This window comes from Varanus komodoensis, unplaced genomic scaffold (assembly GCF_004798865.1).
Source record: "Varanus komodoensis strain SLA01 unplaced genomic scaffold, ASM479886v1 scaffold102, whole genome shotgun sequence".
Lineage (NCBI taxonomy): Eukaryota > Metazoa > Chordata > Lepidosauria > Squamata > Varanidae > Varanus > Varanus komodoensis.
Genome location: NW_025335279.1, coordinates 647,420 through 671,873, shown reverse-complemented (window position 1 = coordinate 671,873; position 24,454 = coordinate 647,420). Strand labels below are relative to the sequence as shown.

Below are 24,454 nucleotides of genomic sequence, written 5' to 3'. Positions count from 1 at the left end.
GTAAGTGTCAGTTCTAGAAGCAATTCTCAACTCTAAGACATGTGATTTATACACACACACACACACACACACACACACACACACAGTGTGAATTTATATAATGATCCAGTGTGGCAGTTAGAATGTTGGGCTGGGAGGGCAGGTGATCTGGGTTCAAGTCCCCACTCAGCCATGAAGCTCATCACCTGACTGGGCCAATCACAGACTCTCAGCCCAACCTACCTCACAGGGTTGTTGTACCGATAAAATGGAGCCATGTAAGAGGGAAAAAAGTGGCATATAAATGCAATATAATGGTAATATTTTATAATATAGAACAATATATAATAAATATGATTAATGATATCTATTATCATACTATAATAAACTATCAGCTATAGACTATAGTATAATATAGTATAATATATACTATATTATACTAATATATCAGCAGTGGCCTACCCAGGACGCCAGTGGTTTTGCAGTGGCAGGGTTACGGGGAATAGATGCTGTGCGTTCTCAAAGATGCTTTACCCTTTTCTTACATGCCGTGGGCTTGTTTGCTCCAATTAAACCCGGAGCCTGAAGGAGAGGATGCTGAATCAAGGAGAAAAGGACAAAACAAATGCTCCTGAAGTCTGATAGCTAGGATAGTATAATCCTGTGCCATACTGACTCAGAACTATGCCCCACTGACTACTGGCCTTTACTCCCAGGAAAATGTGCATAGGATTACCTGAACCATAGAGAGTGACCCTGAGTATACTGCAGCCTTTGGCAAGTGGGCACCTCACAGATGTCCTGGACCAAAAGTCCCAGCATCCCCAATCATTGGTCACACTGATTGGGGCTGTGGATTTTGTAGTCAAAACACCTAGAAGGCTGGTATGCAGCATATCCACCGATGGGGCTGCTAGCAACAGAAGGGAATGCCTCCCCGCTTCTCTTGATCTTCTTGCACTTGCTTTTCTCAAATTATTCTTGGCTGGCTCTGCTTGATTACAGAGGGGAAGGCTTCCTTGTTGCAGGTGTTATGGGGGCTGAAGGATGTGGCTCATCCTTTGGGAGTTCCTCATTTTGTGAGGACTGAGGAGAGAGCCTCACAAGCTGCCTGCGCTTTCCCCCTGCCTCAGGCAAGGAGGCAGTGGGTGGGGAAGATTAGCCTCAAAGGAGCCACATTGAGCACTGTAGCCATACTTACTGATAGGGAGGGAACCTTCACAGTTCTGGAAACTGAAAACAGGCTGCCTCTTTCAGCATGTACGTACTTCCTAGGCCTGGCTTGCTTAGGCTCAGCTTAGATAGGCCTAGACTCCCTTGCTGTCTGACACGGCGCCAGTAGAAAAGCAAAGTCAAGTCTAATGATAACAGTGTAGAGAGGGGAATTGCAAGTCAGAAAAGTGTCAGTAGGACACGCTGCTGGAAGAACCTTGGCCTTCGGCTTGTAACAAGCCCTGATGCAGGCGGCTCTGTAGGCCTCAGGCTGTGTGAAGCAGAGTCACTGCTGACCCAGGTCATCATCCTGCTGTGTGACAGCAACCTCAGACATGCTCTCAGGCAACCTCTGACATCCCACGTGGGGCACCGTCATGCTTCCGTGCAGAGCACCGGATCCGCTCGCAGGCACTGCTCGCCTCCAGTCAGCTTCCAGGCAACTCCCCGCAGCACCACCGTTCTGGCCCGCACGACCTCAGCAGGCTGCCCCACTTCATGGCTGCAGGCGCCATCTTGGACTCACAGGCTGGCATCTGTCCAATTCTCACCCAGAGGGGGCGGAGTCAGTCAGCAGGGGGCCCCACGACATCTCCTGACGGGCCAGCAGGCAGCTTGGGAGAGGGGTGATTGGCAGGGCCTTCCTGCTCCGGGACGGGAGTTAGCCGTGGCTGGTTGCTGGGCTGCCAGGGCAACCTGCCTAGGCCGGCAGCAGCCCGATGGGCCTGTGGCCGCGGCCTGTGTGGTGAAGGGTGGCCAGCCCCTCGGGAGGGGCAGGAATGGTCCAGGAGGGACAGGATGTCATGGTGGAGTCGCTCTTTGGCCACGTCCTTCGGGAGGCGGCCCATGTGGTCACGGAGGGTCTGCTTGGCCCCATGTTGGAGGAGAATGCAGGCCACTTTGTAACTTCCCTCTTGGGCTGCCAGGAACAACGGCGTCTGTGCCTACGAGCAGAACAAGACGTTGAAATCGCCAGATGTGGCGGCATCGCTCAAGGCTGGCCCCAGCTACCTCCTGGTTCATTAGCCACCTTTTGTGGCTTGCCAGAGACTTGACTGGGTGCACTGAACTTCAAGGCTTCTATTTAGTGTGTCTTTCTCACTCATTCCTCCCCCATGTATTATTTTTTGGGTTTAATATTGATTTGAGGTGGGGGAAGCTTGTTTGCTAAATTATCTTGTTTGCTAAATTTGACCCTTTTAGTACTCCTTACTGCTATGGAGGCCACCTTTTCTGCAAAAAACAAACAAAATGTAATTCCTTTTTCAGGTCAGCCAACAGACTCTGGCCCATGGGTGGTGCAGTGTCTAGGGCTGAAAATGGTCCCAGGACCTCCTGAAGCTACCCACGCCTGCTCTGCGTGCCTGGCTAATTCTTAAGAATACCTTCCACGCAGAAGCAGCCAGGACAGATGCGGATGACAAACATCAAAAGCTTTTCATACATAGTAAGAAATACTTCCTCTCATCCTTCCTTCCGAGCTTGCTGATAATTGTTTTTAAACTATGTTATCAATGGATACCAGCTTCTATCAGGAATTGGACAATGACAGTTCTCTCGCTCTCTCTCTCTCTCTCCCACTGTACCCATATTATTTGTAATTTTGCAAGCCTTACCCATCGTCAGCAATATCCAGGTTTCCAGCTAGTCCCCGCTTTCCTCAGTTAAAAGCAGGGTCTAGAAATTCCCTGTCTCAATCCCCAGAGGAACTGCTGCCAGCCAGTTCTCCCCTACCGGGGACCCTACAGATGCTCCGGACTACATTTCCCATCATCCCCAGTCAGCACAGCCACCGAAGGGAGCGGGTTTGGGGGGAAACTCGTCTAGCCAATATTAAGCCAGACTGAGAAATAATCCGACCCAGGGCCAGGCAGCTTCCCTCGTGCCTGGCCTCTTAACTCTCACCCCATGCGGAAACGCGCTTGCCCTCTGGACGCATTTCAGCGGCCTGCGCGGGCATCTTCTGCCGCTCTCCTCCCTCCTCCGGCGAGGAACAGGCCTTACCCGATTGTCCTGCGCGTCGCAGTCGGCTCCGTTTCTGAGCAGGACGAGGGCGGCGCGGATGTTGTTCACCGCCGCAGCCCAGTGGAGGGCGCTCTTCCCTGCAGGCAGCAAGAAGCAGACGCCTGGGTGTCTGGATCCTGGAGGGTAGGGCCATGCAGGCCGCTGTGCCTCACGCCACCCCGTCCCCCGCTAGAGGGTTTCCATTCCTCTGGTGAAGAAAGATCTCCCGGGTTAAGCAAGTGGGTGCCTTCCAGATATTTCGGGCTCCCTTAAGACTGTGCAGCCTGGGGCTGCGGAGAGCGCTAGCTCAGGACATCCTGGGGCACCGGGTGCCCAGCCCTGCCCTGCAGGATCTCAAGGGCAGTGTGTCTCTACTGAGGGGATCGCCAAAGAGGCCCGCAGCAGCCTCTCAACCATTCAGGCTGGGGCCCCAAATCTTTCCTTGGAAGAGCCAGACTCATGGGAGGCCCGCTGCCCCCTCCCCCACTGTCCAGGTACACTTGCTGAAAGAAAGGTACAGGGGCAGGTGATCTCCCTGCATCAGATCACCGCTGGATTAACTGGCTTTTTGCCCAGCGGTGCTTCACCTCCTGCTCCAGCCCCTGATTGGCAGTCTGAGGTTCCCCCCTTCAGATCAAATACTTTCCTTTCCCCTGTGCAGGCATCCCTTCTCACAAATAGGGCTACCTTTAGGGGTCCTTTGCACAACCGTACACACTGACAGAGCATATTAAAGTGTGTGTGTGTGCGTGCGTGTGTACACACTGCGGGCACTGAGTCCAGGAAGATGGTGATGAGTTCGGTGCCTTACAGCATCTTACCCCTTCTGTGGTTGCACAGAAGTACTTAGAGACCAGCTCCTGCATCTGAAATTGGCAGCCAGAATTTAGAAAACTAATAGGAAAGGGCCAGGCAGGGGAGATCCAAGTTTGACGTATCAAGAGTCTCTGCTGAATCGGAAACAAAGCTTCTGATTTGCACAGAACAGCTCAGCGTCTTGCTTTCTGCTCTCTCAGAGGGCAGGATGAAATCTATTAAGTTTAAGTTACAGCAGGAGTCCTCAAACATTTTGGATTGGAAAGCAACTTTGGAATTTTGAGTATTGTAGGTGCTTCCACAAAATGGCTTACAGAGAGGGGCAGGCAGAAAAGAGTTGGAAAAACAATAAGCAAAATGGCTCTCGAGTCACCTCCTTGGTACAGGAATAAAAGTGTGCAACAGCAGCTTTGCAAACTTGTTCCAAAAGTTACTAGTCCATAAGGTAGGGCTAGTTTGCCTGCATGGATGTATCTGTGAAAGTCATTTGTAAACCATCCTGAGATGTCTCAGTATGGGACGGTATAGAAAAGTTTCTAATAATAATGATAATGATAATAATTTAATTTGTGGTGCTTGGATATTCTGGAAGAAGCAGCCCTTCTCTAATTGGCAAACGTTTTAGTAACTGGGTGATCAGCTAGTAATACATAAATTTATTTAATGTTTCACCATTTCCATCAACCGCCTTAAACTTTTTGGATTGGTGGGCACATTTGAAATTTTGAGAAGGAGTCACAGCCAATGGCTGCCATGCTGGGCATGGCCAATTGCAAAATATTTCCTTCCAAAAACAGCCAAGTGGGGAGGCTACAGAAGAATAACCTTCTCAAGAATCGTAAGCATAAGGCAGAGGTGGGGGCTGAGCTTCCAAATACTAAACCACCCTTCCGTACCCAAATGAAAATGGTTCTGCAGTTCATTTTTTAAAAGATGAAACGCCACTTAAATAAAATACAAATCAGGAGGGGTAGGGAGCCCCACGGGTGCCGAGAGAGGTGCCTGCTGGACCCTGGTGCCCACGGGTGACATATGGGACATTCCAGAGTGGCAGGAGAGGAGATACATTGCCTGACCCTCCCGAGAACAACCTTGACATTGAAGCAGTCGGTGGAGGGATGTCTTTGTGGGGCTCTCCCTCCCTGGAGGCCTTCAGGGAGATGTGGGGGTCGGGCTAGATGGCCTCTTATGACTGCCACTCATCCAGCATCCTGCTTCCACACGGGCCCAGCACCTGGCCTCCAGGAGGCATACAGGTGGGCCAAGAAGGTGGTCCTTTCCCTCTGCAGGGCAGCCGATGACAGGCCCCAGGGCTGCCTCATTCCTGTATTGTGTATTATTTTTTAAAATTATGTTGTATTTTATTTTTTCAGCCGTCATGCACTGCCAGCCCTGTAACGCCAAGCATGCCCACCTCTCTTGTCTACAGCCCTGATATCCGCATGGCTTCCCACCAGCTCCTCCACCATGTTTTCAACCCCGAGTCGTGTGGCAAGAATTAGTGGGGTGCAGCCATCGTGTGCTGATGCATCCAAGTCCGTCTGCCTGTCCCGGAGAAGGATCTGTTGGGAGACAACCCTGAGATCAGCCAGTGTCAGAGGGAAAGGGAACAGCCAGACGGCAGAAATTTTGAAGGGGAACGTCACCAGCAGATTTCGGATACTCTCCTTGTACAAACTCACTAGGGCCATTAAGCAGTGGCATAACGTTAAATTCTAAAGCTCAGGCATTTGTCATTAAACTCCCATAGTCACACCCCAAAGAGAGTCCGAAAATGCTCGTTGCTGATTTTTTTTTCATATTAACAAACTAGTCTGAGCCATTTTCATGTCCAGAGGAGCAGGACTTTAGTAAAGTTAATGGGCAGAGTGAGCAAAAAGTCACAGTGGGTTAGCAGATCTGTGAACAACCCGCAGTGTACCCAACAGACAGCACACTGGGCTCACTGCGGGTTGTTTGCTGCCTCCCTCTCCGTCCTTCACCTTCAGTGTTCCCAATGGTATCTGAGGGGGCACCATGGCAAGACTGATTGTTCCCCCCTCCCCACCATAATTTGAGCTGTTTTCAGCTCATTGTGTGGGTCCCCCACCACTGCCCGTTTTTCCTGAGAATGTCCAAACCATCTTTTTTGTTTGTTTATTTAATTCCATTTCTATGCTGCCCCATAACCCAAAGGTTCTCTGGGCAGCTTAGAGTGCTAGACCATCCTGACAGCGGTCAAGCAAAAGCAAGGTACAGAATAACCCCATTAGAAGCCTCTTCAGGTTCATATGGAGGGTTGCTGCCTGGAGCGCTACACGCCCCCCCTCGGACATTGGGGCACTCAAGGTGTCAAATTTCTGCACATTGTGGACTGGTGCAGTTTTGCAAACACACCTAAAAAAAATCAAACCGCACAATCACAATTTAAAACTCATATTTGTGTAGAGTTTCCCAGGTGCTGCCCAGGAGGTCTTCTCCATTCTCTGAGCCACTGTATCAAACAGATAATGGCCACACCTGAGACAGCTTTTCTTCCTCCCCGGAGTCCTCATCACAGGAAGGCCCTGTACTATGGACTACGCAACTGCGCTCCATCCCCCTCTCCGTCCCTCACCTGGAAAACGCCCAGCGCATCGGCTGCAATGGCAGTGTGCAGGGGAGTCCGTCCCCACTGGTCACGCGCATTGACATCAGCAGCTGATGCCAAGAGTCGCCGGGCAGCATCCGCACGGGAATATCGGGCTGCTAAGTGGAGCGGCGTCTCCCCGGAGCTTCCCATTGGCTGGTCTGTCCAGGATTCTTCTGATTCCAACCCAGGAGAATGGGCCAAAGGCATCAGTGGTGTCAAGCCACAAACTGGAGAAGGAAACAAGGGCATGGAGTGAGTGGGAGATACAACTTCCAGTACTGCCACACAGAAAGGCAGGACTTTGTATTTCAGCCACTTCTGCTAGGCAGAACTTCCCAGGGTTCCTCTGACTAGCCTGGGAGGGCTGGGCCCTGACTGCCTTGTGCCTGCAGCTAAAGCTGCCCTGTGACCACCAGAGGAGGTCGCTGAAGCAGGGTACCATAGGACATTTTTAGTTGCCTAGCATCGCTGGATTCCCTCCTCGCTCGTTCTTCTGCAGGGACAGGACCTCCTGCTCATGGTTTCTCCAGGAGTTATGCTTCTCTTTTTACCTGGCTCTTGCTTTTTGGCTGCCTTTGGGTTGGCATCCTTCTCTTGGGTTGGGTGGCTGAACTGAACCTTCTGCTTTGGCTTAAACTGGTCTTGCTCTGGTACCGAGATGGCATCGGGGTCTCCCTGTATACAAGAAGCCATGAAACACAACAAATCCAGCAAAGATTCAGCTCAGCAACAAGAGTGGCTCCTCACAGAGCATGTGCAATGTTTCATACTGTCCTCAAAACTTCTCCTCCCTGTGTACAAATACCTTCATATCTTTGGTGTTCAGGGGTCCATCAAAGTGGGGGCTGGCACACATATCCAAGTCTTCCACAAATTCAGCACCTGGCTTCATTGGCCTGCATTTTGGAAGAGGTTAAAAAAAAAAGGTTGAGGGAAGTGCTGATCCAAAATACTGCTATTTTCTTAACAGGGAGGAACAGAGAAGCAGCGTTAAAGCAGGTCAAACTATGTATTCATCTGTCCATATCAATTCCTCCATGGCTGTTGAAATTCTTTCAGACCAAGGGCCAAATTCTACTTCAGATAAACTCTTGGGGGCTGGGTGGGTCAAAGGCAAAAAGGGTGAGGCTAAAATGCAACCTCTCCCAGCATATTTTAGCTTGACCTTCTTAGTGCCCCTCACTATTATGAAGGGAAAAGAGGCATCACAGTCTATGAAATTTGGGAAGGCCAGGTAGAACCTCAGGTGGGCCAGGTCTGGGTCTGCACCCTCGTCTGCCTTGACGGGGTACAGGTCTCCAGGATTACAGACAGGCGGCTCTCTCGTCACTGGCTGTCAAATCCTTTTAAACAAACGCACTCAAGACTTGCAGGCAAATCACGGGCCCTTCCACTGACTTATGGTCCATCTTGTACCATTCTAAATCAGATGTTCCCAGCATCTCTTCAGTTTGGCCACCAAGCCTCTTCCTCTTCCCTTTCTGTGGCTGCTCTCATGAATATTATGCTTTGCCTGTGAGGCCTTTCTCCAAACTTTCTCACCTTCAGATGTTGAAGTAAATGGTGAAAGACCCTTTTCAGGAGCACCACTCGGGCTGTGGGGTGTTTTTGCCTGGGAGTCCTGATAATGTGCTTTGCAGTCCAGCTAAAACACTATTAGGGTGTAATCCTATGTACTAGGTGAGACACAGAACTAACTGGATTGTGCTTAGGGCTTTCCTGGAAAATTGTCTGGAGGTTGGCTAGACATACATCATAGAACTGTATCTCCTCCTATACACCCTCTCAAGCCGCCTACCAGCTAGGTATAATCCTATGAATAGCCCGGTCAGTATTCAAACTACACTTGGTACACTTGGTGTTGCTGTGATAACGTTGTGGGGGAAAATCAAACAGCGAATCAACATCATACTCCTGCGCACAATGCTTTTTCTGTAAAGCAGTTTTTGAGTGGAAGAAACATTCCTGTCCTCGATCATCCTCCTTATTCACCCGATTTAGCTCCCTGTGATTTTGACTTGTTCCCAAAAATCAAAAGTGACCTGAAGGGAACACGTTTTGCGTGAATGGATGAAGTGAAGACAAAAACGGCAAGCCTGTTGAAGAGCCTCATGCAAGAAGACTTCCAGCACTGTTTCAATCAATGGAAAATATGTATGGAGTGGTGTAGAGATCAGGAGGGGGAGTATATAGAAGGTGACAATGTTTAGAATGCTGTAATTCATCAATAATTTTTTTTTATTACTAATCCTGTTATTTTTGTGTCACACCTCATATACTTAAACAGAGAAAAGCCCTAGCCAGCCATTGCTCTGCCAAGGCTTTTTATTTCACCACCATTTAAAACAGGTTTTTAATTTGCCTGTGGAATGGGTTTATCTTTTTATTCTGCTGCTGGTTTAAACTATTTGCAAGTTGTTTGGACGTATTTATGCTTGCAAGCGGCTTGGAGTACAGAGCAGGCTAGAAACTTGGAAAGTAAATACTTAGCTGCCTTTCTTCCCATACTCACTTTAGTCCAATCGCATCTTCCCCCACAGGTTCCCTCCGGCAGCGACGTTTCTTGCCTTGGTGCGGAGCAAATCCAGGTGGGAACCAGAGGGACCCGTGTTCACGGTGCTGGGGCCGGCGGATCCTCCACAGCCCGAAAAAGATCAGCACGGCTATTATCACAGCTCCGGCTCCCACACTGTAAATGAGGGGCCCAGAAAAATGGGAAACAGAGGCCTCGGGATCTGATTGTGAGAAGAAAAGAGCTTATGAAACAGCAGCTTTGCCCTTCTGTCATCGGGCCCAATTTAAAAATAGGCTTCTCAATCCCAGATTAATTATTGAGGGTTCCCCCAGCTTTTTCTGAGTTACAGACTCACAAACTTTTTTAAAAATGTAATTTTTAAAAATGTTACGTTTAAAAAATGGTTGGAGTTTGCACATCTGTGCATTAACATCAGTATGCAATGGAGCAAATGCTCTGAGAAATTCCTAAAGTGCTTTACCTGCCAGTCAAATCTGTCAGAATAGCTTACCATATATGCATTTAAGCTTACCATATATGCATCTGTCAATCTTGACGTTAATTGACTTGGTTTTAATCTGGTAGGTGCTGTTATTTCTTTCTTACTGATGCATTTTTATTTGATCTATTTTAATAAGTTTATTTTATGCAATGGGTTTTTAATGATGAAGTACAACTTTGCTATTTTATCCGATTTTATTAAAAATCACCTTGAGCAGAATTTAGTGGAATGACGGGTTATAATTATAATGAATTTTTAAAATGCAACCACTTGATCATCTATCTTAGACCAGTTTTGGAAATCCCACTCAGTTCTCATCAGGTAGCCAAGCCCACTTTTGTCTCAGACTCTCAGAAATTCTTCCTAAATGTACACTGTACCGTTATCTATTGGTTCAAGCCAGGCAGCTACTATTGGGTATGGGATCAGGGATTCAAGGGTTTCTTTGGCGGATAGGGCACCCAAGAAATTCAGCACAGATTTGGAGGATGTGGGACACAGCCTGGAGCACTTCTTCCCATCCACGATCAGGAAGATGGTCCACCTGCAACGAAAACAAGAGCAAACAATAACATGGGAATTGATTATGTCCGGGATGTCCAGCATGGTTGCTGCCTGGGGCACTTCTCTTGGCACTTGCTGGGCTGCCTGCCTCTGATTTGCATTTAATCCTTTGGCTTCTGGATGCCCTCCAAAGGACCACACGGCTGCAGCCTGAATGCACATAAGATATTGCAATCACAGGCATAAATGCGCCCAGCAGCAATCTCCACCACCAGTCATACCTTTTATCTAGACAGCTATTTTCAACCATGTAGTTAAAGTGCTGGGGAGGGGGAAGAAAGAGGCTGTGGGGCCAAGAGGAGCCGGCACAGCTAGATGGCCTTGGTCTCCTCCCCTCCCGGTCTTTTCTCCCTCTCCAAGGTGCTTTTCCGTTCTCGGAGGGGCAGCCATGTGGTTCCTTCCTCACTGGTGGTGGGGCGTGGGGGGGGGGATGGGGGCTTGGGCAATGGAGTCTGTGGCCAGAGAACCCCTGTGGCTTCCCATATTCATCCATGTGCCCCCGCCTCCCACTGCGGCCCTTTCATCTGTGCTGCAGCCCATGGATTTCTGTTTGGTGGCACATGGTGACAGGGATGTCTGCCCTGCACAATGATCTCCCCAGCAGCCTAAGCCAGGGCTCAGTGCAGGCATGTTTTAGGCATTTACCAGAGATGTATCTGCTTGCTTTGTCTTTCTCCCAGCCATAAGCTACCCTCAACCATTAAGACCTTCCATATAGCCTGAAGTGCCTGATCCTGCCTGATCTTGGAAGCTATGCAGGGTCAGACCTGGCTGAAATCTGGAGGGGTGACTTAATGTTGTGAACGGTTTAGAAAGCTTTGGTTACAGGTGGTATTGCAATGATGATGATCCAATCTTCTGTGTGTGCATCTTGTGCCCACACATGCTATTTTTGTTCGTTTGCTTTTATTATTCTAAAACTTGCTTCAGGATTACTTACAAATGAGGAGTGGTATATAAACGTTCCCAATAGTTAAACAAATTAACAATGCCACCCCAAGGAAAATTTGCCTGCTACTGTTATCTTTCCAGCACCAAGCTGACTTTCTTGTTCCCCCACACGTTTAGCATCATCTCAGTCTTTAAAAATATTTCAGTCTTTTTGTACTCTGTTATCTCAGTCCCAGCTTTGTTGTCTTTTCTCTGTAGTCCCTGCAATGTGAAATCGCATTTTATATTGCCCTAGCACATTTATCAGTTTGATTTTGTTCAGTTTTTATTGTGATTATATGTGCATTTTATCATTATTGGAAAGGAAGTTATTTCATGATGCCTTAATCTAACCGAGAAATGCATCAATATTAATAAAGATGTAAAAGGCTATAAAACGGAAGTTCTTGTACTTTGGGCACATCATGAGAAGGTGAGAGTCACTGAAGAAGACAGCTATACTAGGGAAAGTTGAAGGCAGAAGATCCATGGTGGTGCCCAGATGACGGCATGCGCTCCCCAGAGAGGTTCGCCTGGTGCCGAGTTTATATTCTTTTCGGCACCAGGTTAAAACCTTTTTATTTAACTGTGATTTTAAAAACTAATTTAAATTTTAATGTTTAACAATTGCTTTATTTATTTAATTTGCGTGTTTCGGATTAATCGCTACTAATCGCTGTTTTATTGTGGTTGTTTTAATGATTGTAAGGCATCCTGAGATGCCGTGCATAAGGGACGGCACGCAAAAGCTTTAAATAAATAAATCAATAAATAAAATTGAAGATGGGGAAATTCCCTAAAGGAAGCCACAGCCTTGAGTTAACAAGAGCTGAGCAGGGCTGCCAAGGGAAACATATCATGGTGGGGGGGGGGGGTGTTCAGTCGTGGGGTCACCATAAGCCAGAAAGGACTCGATGGCGCATAACGGCAACGAGACCAACCAAGTGTTTGCTCAGGGAAACAGAGACTCTCTTACCCAATGGTCTCTGCAGAAGCCTTTAACTGAGCTCCCGTCCAGTTGCTCCCGCTCCCAAACTTTTCCTTTCCACTGTAGGAATAGATCCTCTTTTTGCCCTGGGAGTCTCGCTGGATCTGAAGCGCCGCCTGCACAGCAGTGGCCAGGGAGCGCAGGAACCGAAGCAGAGCTTCCTGGGGCAGCAGGACGGCCAAGCCCATTGCGGAGTCTCCCCGGGGGACAGGATCAGACAAGCAGTCCCCCCCATCCCAGCCGCAGGAGGGGACGTTGCAGCCCGCGTCACAGTGTCCGTCAGCGAAGCGGTCCCAGCAATAGGGTGCATACGAAGGGCTGAGGAGAAGAGGGTCATGGCATCGTATTGGGGGTACAGGCAATGGACAAAGAATTCCCCAGCCTCCTCCGCTGGCACTGGAGCACAGGGCAGTGGTGCGGTCAGGCCTGGCCTTGGGGCAAACGTCAGGGCCCTCCACTGCAGAATGAGCAGGCCCTGCTCGCCACCTGAGGAAATGTGACCTGAAATAATGGACACTACCGGGCAGCAGTTCTCACCCGGGTGTGCTCCTGTCGTGCCTAATGACTCGGGGGAGGCCAGAAGCCCCCAGCGAGGATGAGGCTTTAGAGCAGGGAGATTTATACTTGGTGCCCACGGCACAAACAGCCCACCCCCCGCCACCTCACTCTGAAGTTTTTGAGGGAGTTCCCGGAGATCAGGAAGGGGGCTCGGTTGTCATGGAGAATGCCCAGGGAAGGAGGAGAATTCCAATTACAACAGAGAAGGAGAGAAAGAAGTTTGTCCAACCCCTGTGGAGAGGGATGTATCAGGAGACTGAGGTCCACGTGACAAATCTCAGAGAGGTCAGAAAGGAGGGGGCAACTGTGTTGCTTGGAGCTCTCTACGGTAGCTCCTCCACTATCTGCCGTAAACATAAATCTTGCAGTCGTTTGGAATAAAGGTCTTTAGTTTCTATTGCCAGCATCTGTGTGAGTAATTGGGGACATGAGTTACGACCTCACGACAGCTCCAGATGTGTGGGGTTGCAACTCCCAGCATCCCCGCACCAACTGAGAGTTGTTCGCCAACACACCCGGAGAGCACCTTGCTGAGGAAGGCCGATTCATTATCAAGGCCGGCTCAGTGAAGCTGACTGGCAAGAGGACTGACAGCCCCTTGTTCTAGTATGGTTTTCACTAACCTAACATACTGGGCTGGCACTTGGACATATTCACAGAGGACGAGAGCTGTACGCAAGAGGGTCAGACCAAAAGGCTGCATGGTTGCTAAATGCAATCAGCCAGATCAGGGACAGCATACCTGTGACTCCCAGGTGCGGAGGACAAGCACTAGGGAAGAGCCACCCAAGTGGAGGGGTCTCGCTGGAGTGCACTGCTTTCCCTTCACGTCCAGCCAGCAGCTGGGCTTCCCGGAAGGAATCGGGTTGGCCTCAAGGGGAAAGGCGACGCTGGACTTCAATGGCGCTTTGGTCTATGCCGATCTGGCACACATGCTTAAGGACCCCTCCAGCACCCTGAAATGCTCCACAGAGGGCGGGGTGCCCTCTCAATGGGGTGAGCTGTGTGGGGGAGGAGAGATCTCCAGAAATCAGGCGGAGGCACCTTCCATCCATGCAGGGCAGTTCCTGGATCCAACCCCTGAACTGTGGCAAAATCTTCCATACCGTTTGGATGGAATGAGACAGACCACTAAGCCACTCTGGGTTGGGAAGACTGAACCCCACACAGACTGGGTGCCTAAATGGGCTCAGACCATGGCTGCGGCGGTGCGTGCCCACCCGCCAACGAGGCGCCCGCTGCTCCCTGCAGCCGCCTCCTTTGGGGTGCCCCGGGGTGGCGACTCACTTGCACTCCTTCTGCTGGGCACAGTCCAGTCCGTCGAACAGGCACTCCTCGCTGTTGCAGTGGGGCTGGCAGCGCCCATCCCGGAAAGCCCCTCGGCACAGCTCCTGCTTCGGGCAGTTCTTCCAAGGGTTCGGCAGCCCCAGGGAACAGTCAGCCCCGTCCCAGTGGGTCTCGGGCGAGCTGCAGGCTCGGTCGCAGTGCGTGTCCCCTGCCACCCGCTGGCAATCCAGGAGCGCAGTATCATTGGCAGCAGGGCAGGGACCCGGAGAGCACAGTGGACGGAGGCATTCCGGCCCGGAAAACCCTGCCACGCAGAAGCACTGAGGGCCGGAGGCGTGGGTGATGCAGACCCCTCCGTTGTGGCAGTAGAAGGACCCGCAGGGAGGCAGGGGCAGGTCACAGGTCGCGCCATCATAACCCTAGATGTGGGGCACGGGGACAAGAAGATCCTTTTTTTAAGAACTCCAAAGGCGCCTTTCATTTTGATCCTGCCACAGCTGGGAGCACCTCTGCTTTGCTCCCCCATGGACCACGGATTCATCCAGCCTGATACTTTCTCCTCCAGCCTACCCCAACTCGGTGCCCTCCAGACGTGCTGGTTCCTAACTCCCAGCACCCCCCAGGACAACTCAGGATGATGGGAGTTGTGGTCCAAAGCACCTTGAGGGCACCAGGGTGCCTACCAACTACTTCGCCTCCATATGGGGCAGCATCTTCTTACACCCTATAAATATGTAACTATAGAATCCGCAGTGCAGCTGACTGGGAAAGGACTGTGTGGGGCAAGCGCTCCCATCATCCTCAGTCAGCACGGCTTCATCCAACACATCTGGCAGGCAGCAGGTTGAAGGAGGTGTGCATGACACTGAGCCAAACAGGCCAGTGGTCAGACTTGACACAAGCAAGTGTCCTGCAACTGCAGAGCCCTGTTTCCCAGCCAGCAAGAGAAAGCGCCGCCCTACTTTAAGACTTCAGGGCAGAAGCTGTGATATTCAGGCACATGGATGATCCAGAAACTCTCCTGTTTAGGTACTTATGTACTAACTTATATTCCATTTTCTGCCTAAAACAGCATTCAGAGCAGCTAACCATGAAGCACAGATTGAAAACGGAATCTTAATTAAACCGTGACCAAAGGAAATGGAGCCAGGGCAGCAGGGCATGGGCCCCTCTGACTGGACAAGGGCTTCTCTGTTCCCAGCAGCCCTCCGGTGGGAGTGGCTGCTCCTTGGGGACATGGTTAAGGGGAGGATCACACTGAGCGTCTGCACGTCAATATTTGCCACCACGCCGCTGGGCCTGCCTGAATAAGTCTGCCAGCTTAAGGACAGCAGAAAGGGGACCGGCCAGTCTCCCTCGACCCGGAGTTGCTGGGCAGCAGCTCTCAAGAAGGTCTTGCCTTGACGCCAAACATCCTCTGATGGCAGTGGGACCTAGAGAACAGCCTCTCCTGAAGATCTTAAAACCTGGTAGGCTTTAAGGGAGGGAGGGAGGGAGGGAGGGTGGTCTTTCAGATCATGGCTGCCACGCCACCCTGCCATCTGGTCACTGCCCCAGCTCCTTTCCCACTTGCTGAACTCCCTCCATACCTGAGGACAGTGGCAGGTGAATTCCAGCGGCTTGCTAGGCACCATGCCGCAGCTTCCCCCATTGAGGCAGGGATTCGATTGACAACTGTCAATCACAGATTCACACAGAAGCCCTGTAGAAGAAAGAAAGAAGTGGAGAAGGAGTGAGTACTCCTCCATCCTTAATAGAAAGATGGCTTTTACATTTTTGCGCTTTTTCTTAACAGCAGAGCAAAACGGAAATGGGGAAAAACTGACTTATGACTGAAGCCGCTTAAATGTGACTCAGACTTTAAATGCATCCCTGTGCTTTACCCTGCTCGTTTGTGGTTTTGAGGCTTTGGTAAGAAAGCAGGTGCTAAATCTTGCAAACCCATAAACATCTCTTGTGCGCCTGTTAAGAATGCGTGTGCGGCAGCTGTGCGACAGAAAGCCACCTCCTCATCCCATCGCCCTCTTGGCTGCCCTCTCTCTCCATCCCTTACCTGTGTATCCTGGCAAGCACGAACACCGGAAGCCGTGCTCATGGGTCTGGCACTCCTGGGTCCCAAGTAGATGGCAAGGCTGGGAGAAGCAGGCGTCCACCACCCCCTGGCACCGCTCACCGACATACCCAGGGGGGCAGATGCAAGAGAATCCATCGGGCTGAGCCACACAAGTCCCCCCATAGTAGCACTGGGGGCCAGGAAGGGAACAGGGGTCCACATCACATTTGGGACCTGGAAGATGGGAGGTAGAGTATGTCCAGATTAGGGAGGTACAGATCTTGATCCCAGTGATCTTCTTCAAAGTTCATGTCAAAGCTCAGTCCAACTTGGAGGCGTATCAAAGTGTGAGCTTTGTTTTGTTCTTTTCACAGGAAAATGCACGTGTGCTTTCGTGCACATCGTTCCAAATGTACTCAGGAATTCTGGGCATGCCGGAAACACGTGTGTGCTCTCATTGATTAAAGTGTCTCTTTGCACATGTTCCAAAAGGATTCATTCATTGTTAATATTATTGGATTTTATCTGGCCAGGGCGACTTATTTTATATTGTTATTTTTTGCCTTTTAACTTAATGTTTGTACTTTACAAACATTTTAATTTAATGTTATAATTTAATGTTCGTATTTTTTTTAACTTAATGTTGTAAGCCGCCCCGAGGCTTCGGCGAATGGGCCGGCATAAAAATGTTTTAATAAATAATAAATAAATAAATATTTTTTTTTGTGCACACCATATGAATGCATGCATGCTATTGAATGAGGTTTTTTCCCTCTGCAAATCACATTGCAAGCTTGGAAACGTATGGATTTTGGTGGCAGATGAAGTGTTTTATTTATTTCATTTCTATACCATTTCTTCAGGAGGAGCGACTTCTATGTTCAGCAATCTACTGAGCTCTCTCTCCCCACTCCCCTGCTGTGAGAGGTGTCTGGCCTCCAGCTCCAGCTCCTCCCCATGGATTGGAAGACTCCCATCAGCTTGAACTGCCAAGCCCTACTTCTCTTCTCCTAGCTCCCCTTTCCCATGGGTAGATCAACACGGCCTCCTGGGCTTCCACAGGAGGTGCCTGAAGCCCCATTGATGAAGGTGATCGAGGACAGGCTGGTCATGCACATGGTAGGTGTTTCATCAGCAAAGCTGGCTGAAGCCGGGGGTCAGACTAGCTGGCCCGGGAGACCCCTTCTGATTCACTGTTTCTCTGTTTCTTCTCAGATGTTCCCTGACCCTGGTCTGCTGCTTGGACATGCTGAGATTCCACAACCATCTCCTCTTCACTATCGAGCTTGAGGTTGCATCGAACCGGGCAGCTGCTTGCGCGTATACGCGAGCCCAACAGGACAGAAGGGACTTGCCACCATGAGCCCACTGTCAGGCACACGAAGGTGAAAACCCCAAAAGGTGGCTGCTTCGCATGAATGTGAACCCAGCCTTTCTAAGAACACAAGCAGAGCCCTGCTGGATCAGACTGGACACCGAGCTAGTCCAGGACCCTCATTTCATTTCAGAATGGGCACATGCAGGATGCGAGGGCAATGGTTCTGCCCCTGGCCACTGGGGACACTGTGCCAGTGACACTGGAAGCGGCGTGACGGGGGGCAGCCCTCTTGTGCGGGCTTCTGCTGCCCGTGGGGAAGCCTTCCTCCCGCTTACCTGTGGTCCCTGGGGGGCACACACAGCGGAATCCGCCTGATGTCTTGGTGCAAGTTCCTCCATTTGGACACATCTCCTTAGGCAGGCACTGCAACCAGAAGGAGCCAGAGCTGGTTTGTAGCAACTGTTATTCAAAGTGAAATATCCAGAAGAAGCAGAACCCTTTCCCATCACTGTTGTCTCAGTGAAGCAGTCAAGGCCACAATCCTCTACTGGCCTCCTCAGAAGAACAATTTTTTACATTCAGTGCGGTTTACTCCCAAGTGGATGTGGGACTGAAGCCTTTGCCTGGTGGTCTTTACAGGCCTGGAAGAGTCCTCTTTATTTTTTAAAAATGTATAGCAATATTAAAATGTCACACCAACGATATGGCCCTCCAGAGCATCGATGAACCAAAGACATATTATATAATATATAATGAAGTGACACAAATCAAATGAAAGAGACATGACTGCACTTTGACGAGAAAGCGCTGCAGAGGCATCAAAGGAAACAACGGACTTTGCAGCGCGACTGATGGACGTCTGCTCAGAAACAAGTGCCATGGAGTGGGACCACAGGTGGGGGAACCTTTCTTTTATGGAGAGCAGCATCCCCTTGGAGGCAAACCCCCCTGGGGCTGCATTCAAATGGTGTGCAGGGCCTAATCCAGCAATGCTCAGGATCACAGTCAACAAGGGAAGGCCACCCTCTCCCTCTTCGCCATCCGTCCCTCTTTCTCTCTTTTTACGTCTCCATTCAGCAGGCTGACAAAGAAGGCTGTTCTTCCAGAGGGCTGAATGGATGGCTTGTGCTATAAGGCTGCCATTCCATGTAGGGAACGCTGTGGGCCTCCACTCCCAGATGCCCCGGCCCCAAGCATGTCCATGGGTCAGTAATGCTGGAACGTGAAGTCCAAGACATTGGGAGACCTATTTTCTGTTCATCACTGCTGTGGATGTTAAAAGTTGGACAAGTGGGATGGGAGACAAGCTGGAGCCTGAGCTGAGCCCGACAGCTCTGCAGATGTACCACAGAAGCAACTGGGAGCTGAGCCTGAGGCTGATTAGGAGGAGATGGGAAGAGAGAAGGAACAGTGTAGAGTGGAACGACCGTGATGAGGAGGAGGTCAACCAGAGAAGAGCCAAAAAGGTCCTTCTTAAACCCATGGGAAAGCAGGCTTCTAGAAAAAAGGAAGAGGAGAGAATCAGAGGTCCAAGGCTTAGGCCACAGATGAAAGGGAGGTGCAGTGACCCTCTTCCAATGATCAAAGAGACTAGCGGTCAGAAGAGCCACCCAGTGCAAAGTCCCACCTAGAGGGTGGGACATGGTAGCCTGGAAGGGTCAGAGCCATCCTGGCTTGAATGCAACCTTGGCACAACAGGAGTGGCTTGACTGAACATTTAAATTACTCAGGCAGAGAGGCAGAGGCGGCACGATAGCCAAGAGAGCTCTGAGGCACCCGAAGGCCAACAGGCATGGTGCAAAAGAGCTGTGAAAAGTTTCTCTGGATTGTTCTTGCAGATCCAGCTACTTTAAAAGGGCAAAAGAGCTGGAGGGTTTTTTGTCCCTCAGTTACTTGGCAACCCTGTCCAGCAGGTATTCCCCAGGCCCACCTGTACCTCCTGAGCTCACCTGGCAGCTGGGCCCTCCTGCCAGATCCGTGCAGTTGTCTCCATTTTGCACGGTCTTCTCTTGGCACTGTGAGCCACCCCAGCCTGGGGGACACAGACAGTGGGGTACAAACTCCTTCATGACACAGCGGCCTCCATTTCCACAGCGGTCTATTGTAGCAAGAATAAAGTAGATCGATTTCTCATTTGGTAACATGTTTAGGGGTGCCAATTTTTATGTCTGTCAGCATGGACAAGTACTTTGAAGAACAACATGAAAGGCAGAGTTTCAGCATATTGACCAATTACTTCCAGCACGGCAGTGCTGCAAAGGGTAAAGCTTCACCCCCTGTATTTCTTCCTGTAATCAGTGAGCACTGACAGAAACAGAGCGGGCACAAAAAGCTGTATGCAGCTCAGTCCCGTACATAGTACAGTCGGAAGGGGCCAAGAAGGCCATGGAGTCCAACCCCCTGCTATTGCAGGACACCAGTTCACACCATCCCACTCAGATGGCTGCCCAGTTTCTTTTTGAATGTCTCTAGTATGGGAGAGCCCACCACCCCCCTAGGCAGCTGGTTCCACTGTCGCATTGCTCTGACAGTGAGGAAGCCTTTCCTGATATCTAGCCTGAGTCTGGGTTGTCACAACTTGAATTATTTCATGTCCTACACTCTGTTATTAGCCAGAAGAGATCTTGACCGTCCTCTCTGTGACAGCCTTTGAGGCTGTTTACTCAGAAGTAAGTCCCACTGAATGGCAGGGTACAGATAGCATGACAAGCCGTTGATGGTTTGCTATTGCCTGAACCCAATCTTGGAATTTCAAATGGCAAATCTGGCCAGTAGGCATCATAAGAAACAATGGTCCGTTCCGTGGTTTCTCTGAACCACCATGACATGCTATGTCATCTGAGCCTAAGATCATGGTTTCCATGGTCTTGGTGCACCAGGACCCCAAAGCCTCCTGGAAAGAGCCACTCCAGCCATCCTGCCTCCATGTGCAGACCAATGAGGAAGAAGCAGGCAACCTCGGCAGGGAACAACGCACAACAGGACTGAGTCTCATGTGTGGTGGCTGGTGGGATACAGGCCAACAGCAGGAGGACTGAGCAGGGAGGACGGAAACCATGATAACATAGAAACCACTTCCTTGTCAGGTAGATCATGGTCAAAAAAATGAACCATGAGCACCAATCGAGGTTGCTCTAAGCCACTGTGGCTTGCTCCGCACAAAAGATGCGTAGGGTCACAGACTTAAAGAGCACAAACTGCTGTTTTTAGAATTTATCAGCAAATTTGACCTGTTTCAGTTTGGTATAATCAAAACTTGGGTTTCCTTCCTACTGCTGGTGGTGCATTGGCAAAGGATAGGGCCAAATTATATAAGATGAGCTGTTAGCTTGCTCATGATTAATCTTCCATTGTCTTCACGATCCTCATCGTCTCTACAAAATAATACTCCAGCAGTATTTTGTTACTGAAATGCATATTCAGGGGCTGTGAGCTTGGTGACAGCAGCAGTACTTAAATTGTAGGGGGTCTGCACGTATACACAAAGTTCTTGATTGGCAGTAGCTTTTCAGAGATTCTGAACAAGCTGTGCTAACACATACTTACAGACTGCGCAAAGGTCCAGGATGACATGACATTTTGACCCTGTGTAACCCTTGGGGCAGAGGCACCGGAAAGTTCCAGGACTGTTAAGGCAGGTTCCAGAATTGAGGCACGGGCCTGACCTGCATTCATCTATATCTTCACTGCAAGTTGCACCTGGAGAGCAGAAGGGAATGCAGGAGGAAACAGGTGCAGCGTGCGTAAAGGAGGGTGTTATCATGGGGTAGGGGTGGACTGGAGGGAAATCCTCAAATTGTTTGAGGAAGAAGTTGGGCTGCCCAGGTGAGGAGCTGCAGGGGGGGCAATAGGAATGAAGGACAGGTTACCTGCATAGCCGCTGGGGCAGGTGCAAGTGAAGGCACCTTGGAGGGTCAGGCATGTGGCCCCCTGGTGGCAGGGGCTGGAATTGCAGGCGTCTATCTCAGTGCCACAGTCCCAGCCTGTCCAACCAGGCAGACAAACACAGTGAGGCCTGCAGGAAGAGTCACTGAATGGTTACCAGTCAACATTTACACAGTAGTTTCAAGAGTTCAAAGAGCTTTGTGTACATTATCTAGTTGTGCTGCTTACAAAAACCTTGGAGGGCAACTCAGTCTTATTACCTACCCCTACTGCAGATGGAGGGTCGAAGGCCGATAGGGTGTCTTGCCCAAGGAAACGTAATGGGTTTGTGGCAATGGCGAGAGTCAAACTGGGAATTTCCCAGCTCATAGCTCAGTCTCTTAGGGAGCAATCTTAGGGTTCCAGCACAGCATCCGAGGGGCCATAGGATATTTTGGATTCTCAGATGTTTGGTTGCAGACTGCTGGGGATTGGAATCCCTGTTCCTATATCTGGTCTAGATCCGATGGCAGTGTCACACCCAGAAATCCTAGTAAGGTGAACCTTTTTCCTGGCATGAAGATAAGTAATGAGCGAAATAGTCTTCCACTTAATACTTCCAGGTTTATTTACTGTGAATGACCCTGGGGTTATAGAAAAAGTAGCAAACTCTGGCTCATGGGAGAAATTCTACGGGTGGGTTTGAAAGTATGAAACTGTAGGGCCTGGGTAATGGGGAAGATTTTGCTTGATTTGCATATTAATGCAAACTTTTGTAATCCTGAAGCTTTGTACCAATATACAAACTGAAATTCTAGTGTCCCTTGAAATTTATTCTTCAAATTTTATACTGTAAGTTCTTTTTTAAAGTGTGCATTTTTGTGTGCAGAAAATGTACATGCATGTGAAATTGGCATTCAGTTATGCTAAGGGAAAAGGCTTGCAGAAAAGGTGTGTACTGGTACAAGTTCTATATGAAGAACATGCCTTCTTTATGAATACATATTAGAATACATTTCTCATTAGAATAAATGTACATAAAATGCACACAGATATGCACCTGAACTCTAAACAAATATTGGGGAGAATGTAAGAGCAGCATGATGAGGAGCTGAAATGGCCAGATTCCTCAGCCCCTCTCAGCACTGCCACTTTTCCCACTCACTGGTCCTGCCTTTAAACTTGACCCACAGAAATGCAACAGGTGAAGCGTTCTGTGAGAAGGAAATCAAGTAAACCAAAAACTCTTTACCTGCTCAATCTCTGTGTGTCAGTCTAGAGCCAAAGGCCTTGGAACAGGACCAGTGAAAATGGGTGGCAGCACCCTGGATATGAAGAGAAAGAGAGGCGGTATACCACAGATGATACTTCCTAAAGACTCCAAAGAAGCAGCAATAGCTTTCTCTTGAATGCAACCCTGCCACTAGCCCTGATCCAAGAGTTGTAACCGGATAATTATGCAACTCTAACTGTAGAGCAGGGAGAGAGAATTGACACTGCTTCTTTGCAGTGGGGAAACCCATTAATTACTTTCCTTATCTCACGAAATGCCAATGGGTGCTTAGCTGTGATCGCTTCCCCAAGACCCATATACGAAGCAATATTGCAGTGAAAATGATGAGATGAGATTTCAAGCGCTCCTCAGAATGAGCTTTAAAATCGAAGCCAAATTAGCAAAGACAACATCTGGCGATCGGGCCTCGTCCCACCCCCATCGTACCCAGATTCTGCTCCTTGGCAGCTGCCCCCGTTGAGGCACTGCCAATTCCAGCAGGGGTCACTGAGCTCTGTGCAGAAAGGTCCGGTGTAGCCTGGAGAGCAGACGCATGTGAAGGAGCCTGGGGCATGTATGCAGGTTCCATGCCCACAGGGGGCGCTGTGGCATAAATCGGCCTCTCTCTCGCACTGGAATCCCTCAAAACCTGCAGATGGGAAAGGCTTCGTGCCATTATTTGCCTCAAAATTGGCCTCAGTCCACACTTGCTCTGCTTTTTCCACCTGTGCCTTTCCCCCAACCCCAGTCTATCCTGGAATCTGAAAAAAAGCAGAAAGCTAGGAAAAATGCCAGTGTGAGCCAGTGTGGTGCAGTGGTTAAGAGCATGGGACTGGGACCTGGACTCAGACGATCAGGGTTCGAGTCCTCACTCAGCCACAGAGCCAACTGGGTGACTTTGGGCCAGTCACAGACTCTCAGCCCAACCTGCCTCACAGGGTTGTTGTTGTGGGGATAAGATGGAGGAGGAGAATGATGTAAGCTGCCTTGAGCCCTTTGTAGAAAAAAGGCAGGATCTAAATCGGGGGGGGGGGATCCATCCCTTTAAGGAGAACCCTCAAAAATCAAATGGAATTTCACAAGATACTCAATACATGTTTTGTAAATTTGTTTGGGCTGATCCCAGCATCTGGTATTCATGGGAGGCTGTCATTATTATTTATAATAAAAAATAATATTGATTTATTAAAATAAATAAATTATAACCCAATTGTCTGAGCTAGATGAACTTTATCATCTCTCTGGAGTATGGAGGGAAATTGAAATTTGGCTAGATTCAGCACCAGGCAATCTGTATCCTTGCTCAGGTATTTGTTGCTGCCTGAGGGTTGTGCAGGGGGGGGGGCACCAATAGAAGACAGGGACTGCCAATCATGCTTCTGGATTTCATCCTTTTCTCAGGATGGTCCCAAGACTTTCTAGCTCAACAAATGGTGTCTCCCCCCACACCTGGCCCCCACATCAGGTGCTCAGCACTCAAAGTCAGCCAAGGTATATCAGCAGCCAAGCAGAACAGCTACAAGTGTGTCTTGTGGCAAAATACATTAATGTTGTATTATTTCCTACTCTTTAATAAACCCTAAATGGACTGCTTTACTTTTTCTAATGGTAGGGCCTACTTTCCTGCTGTAAGTTTTCTTGGTGGACCTTCATCCTTTTGCTGTCTGTCAGCAGGCCCTAATTTTAAGCTATGCTTTTAAAATACAGCTCCTAGAAAATTCCTAGATAACTTCAGGAGCGATGCTACTTCTTCCATACAGCCTCATCTGCCTGATCCTGCCTAATTTTAAAAGCTAAGCAGGGTTGGGCCTGATTGAAATCTGGATGGGAGACTTAAATGTTGTAAACCACCCAGAGAGTTTTGGGTATGGACAGTACAGAAAAGCAATGATATTTAAAAAATACTGCTACTCATAAAATGCACTCTGATTCATTCACATGGTGGGTTTCCTCTGCTGAACCTCACCACTTAAGCTGTGG

At 49.5% G+C, this 24,454-nt stretch overlaps 1 protein-coding gene across 1 annotated transcript in view; it reads right to left on the bottom strand.

The window, feature by feature from the left end:
* Window positions 1–1,089: 1,089 nt before the first annotated feature.
* Window positions 1,090–24,454, bottom strand: part of NOTCH4 (notch receptor 4) — a 40,094-nt gene continuing 16,729 nt past the window's right edge. Inside the window, exons 10-26 of the mRNA XM_044419347.1 lie at window positions 22,922–23,123; window positions 21,207–21,352; window positions 20,884–21,036; window positions 19,287–19,435; window positions 17,673–17,760; window positions 16,020–16,253; window positions 15,556–15,668; window positions 13,967–14,385; window positions 12,110–12,439; window positions 10,020–10,183; window positions 9,135–9,357; window positions 7,428–7,518; window positions 7,174–7,297; window positions 6,608–6,849; window positions 5,426–5,573; window positions 3,196–3,293; window positions 1,090–2,135 (exon numbers count right to left, since the gene is read on the bottom strand). Coding sequence (XP_044275282.1) covers window positions 1,758–2,135; window positions 3,196–3,293; window positions 5,426–5,573; window positions 6,608–6,849; window positions 7,174–7,297; window positions 7,428–7,518; window positions 9,135–9,357; window positions 10,020–10,183; window positions 12,110–12,439; window positions 13,967–14,385; window positions 15,556–15,668; window positions 16,020–16,253; window positions 17,673–17,760; window positions 19,287–19,435; window positions 20,884–21,036; window positions 21,207–21,352; window positions 22,922–23,123 — 3,302 coding nt within the window. The 3' untranslated portion in view covers window positions 1,090–1,757. The remainder of the gene's footprint in view (window positions 2,136–3,195; window positions 3,294–5,425; window positions 5,574–6,607; window positions 6,850–7,173; window positions 7,298–7,427; window positions 7,519–9,134; window positions 9,358–10,019; window positions 10,184–12,109; window positions 12,440–13,966; window positions 14,386–15,555; window positions 15,669–16,019; window positions 16,254–17,672; window positions 17,761–19,286; window positions 19,436–20,883; window positions 21,037–21,206; window positions 21,353–22,921; window positions 23,124–24,454) is intronic.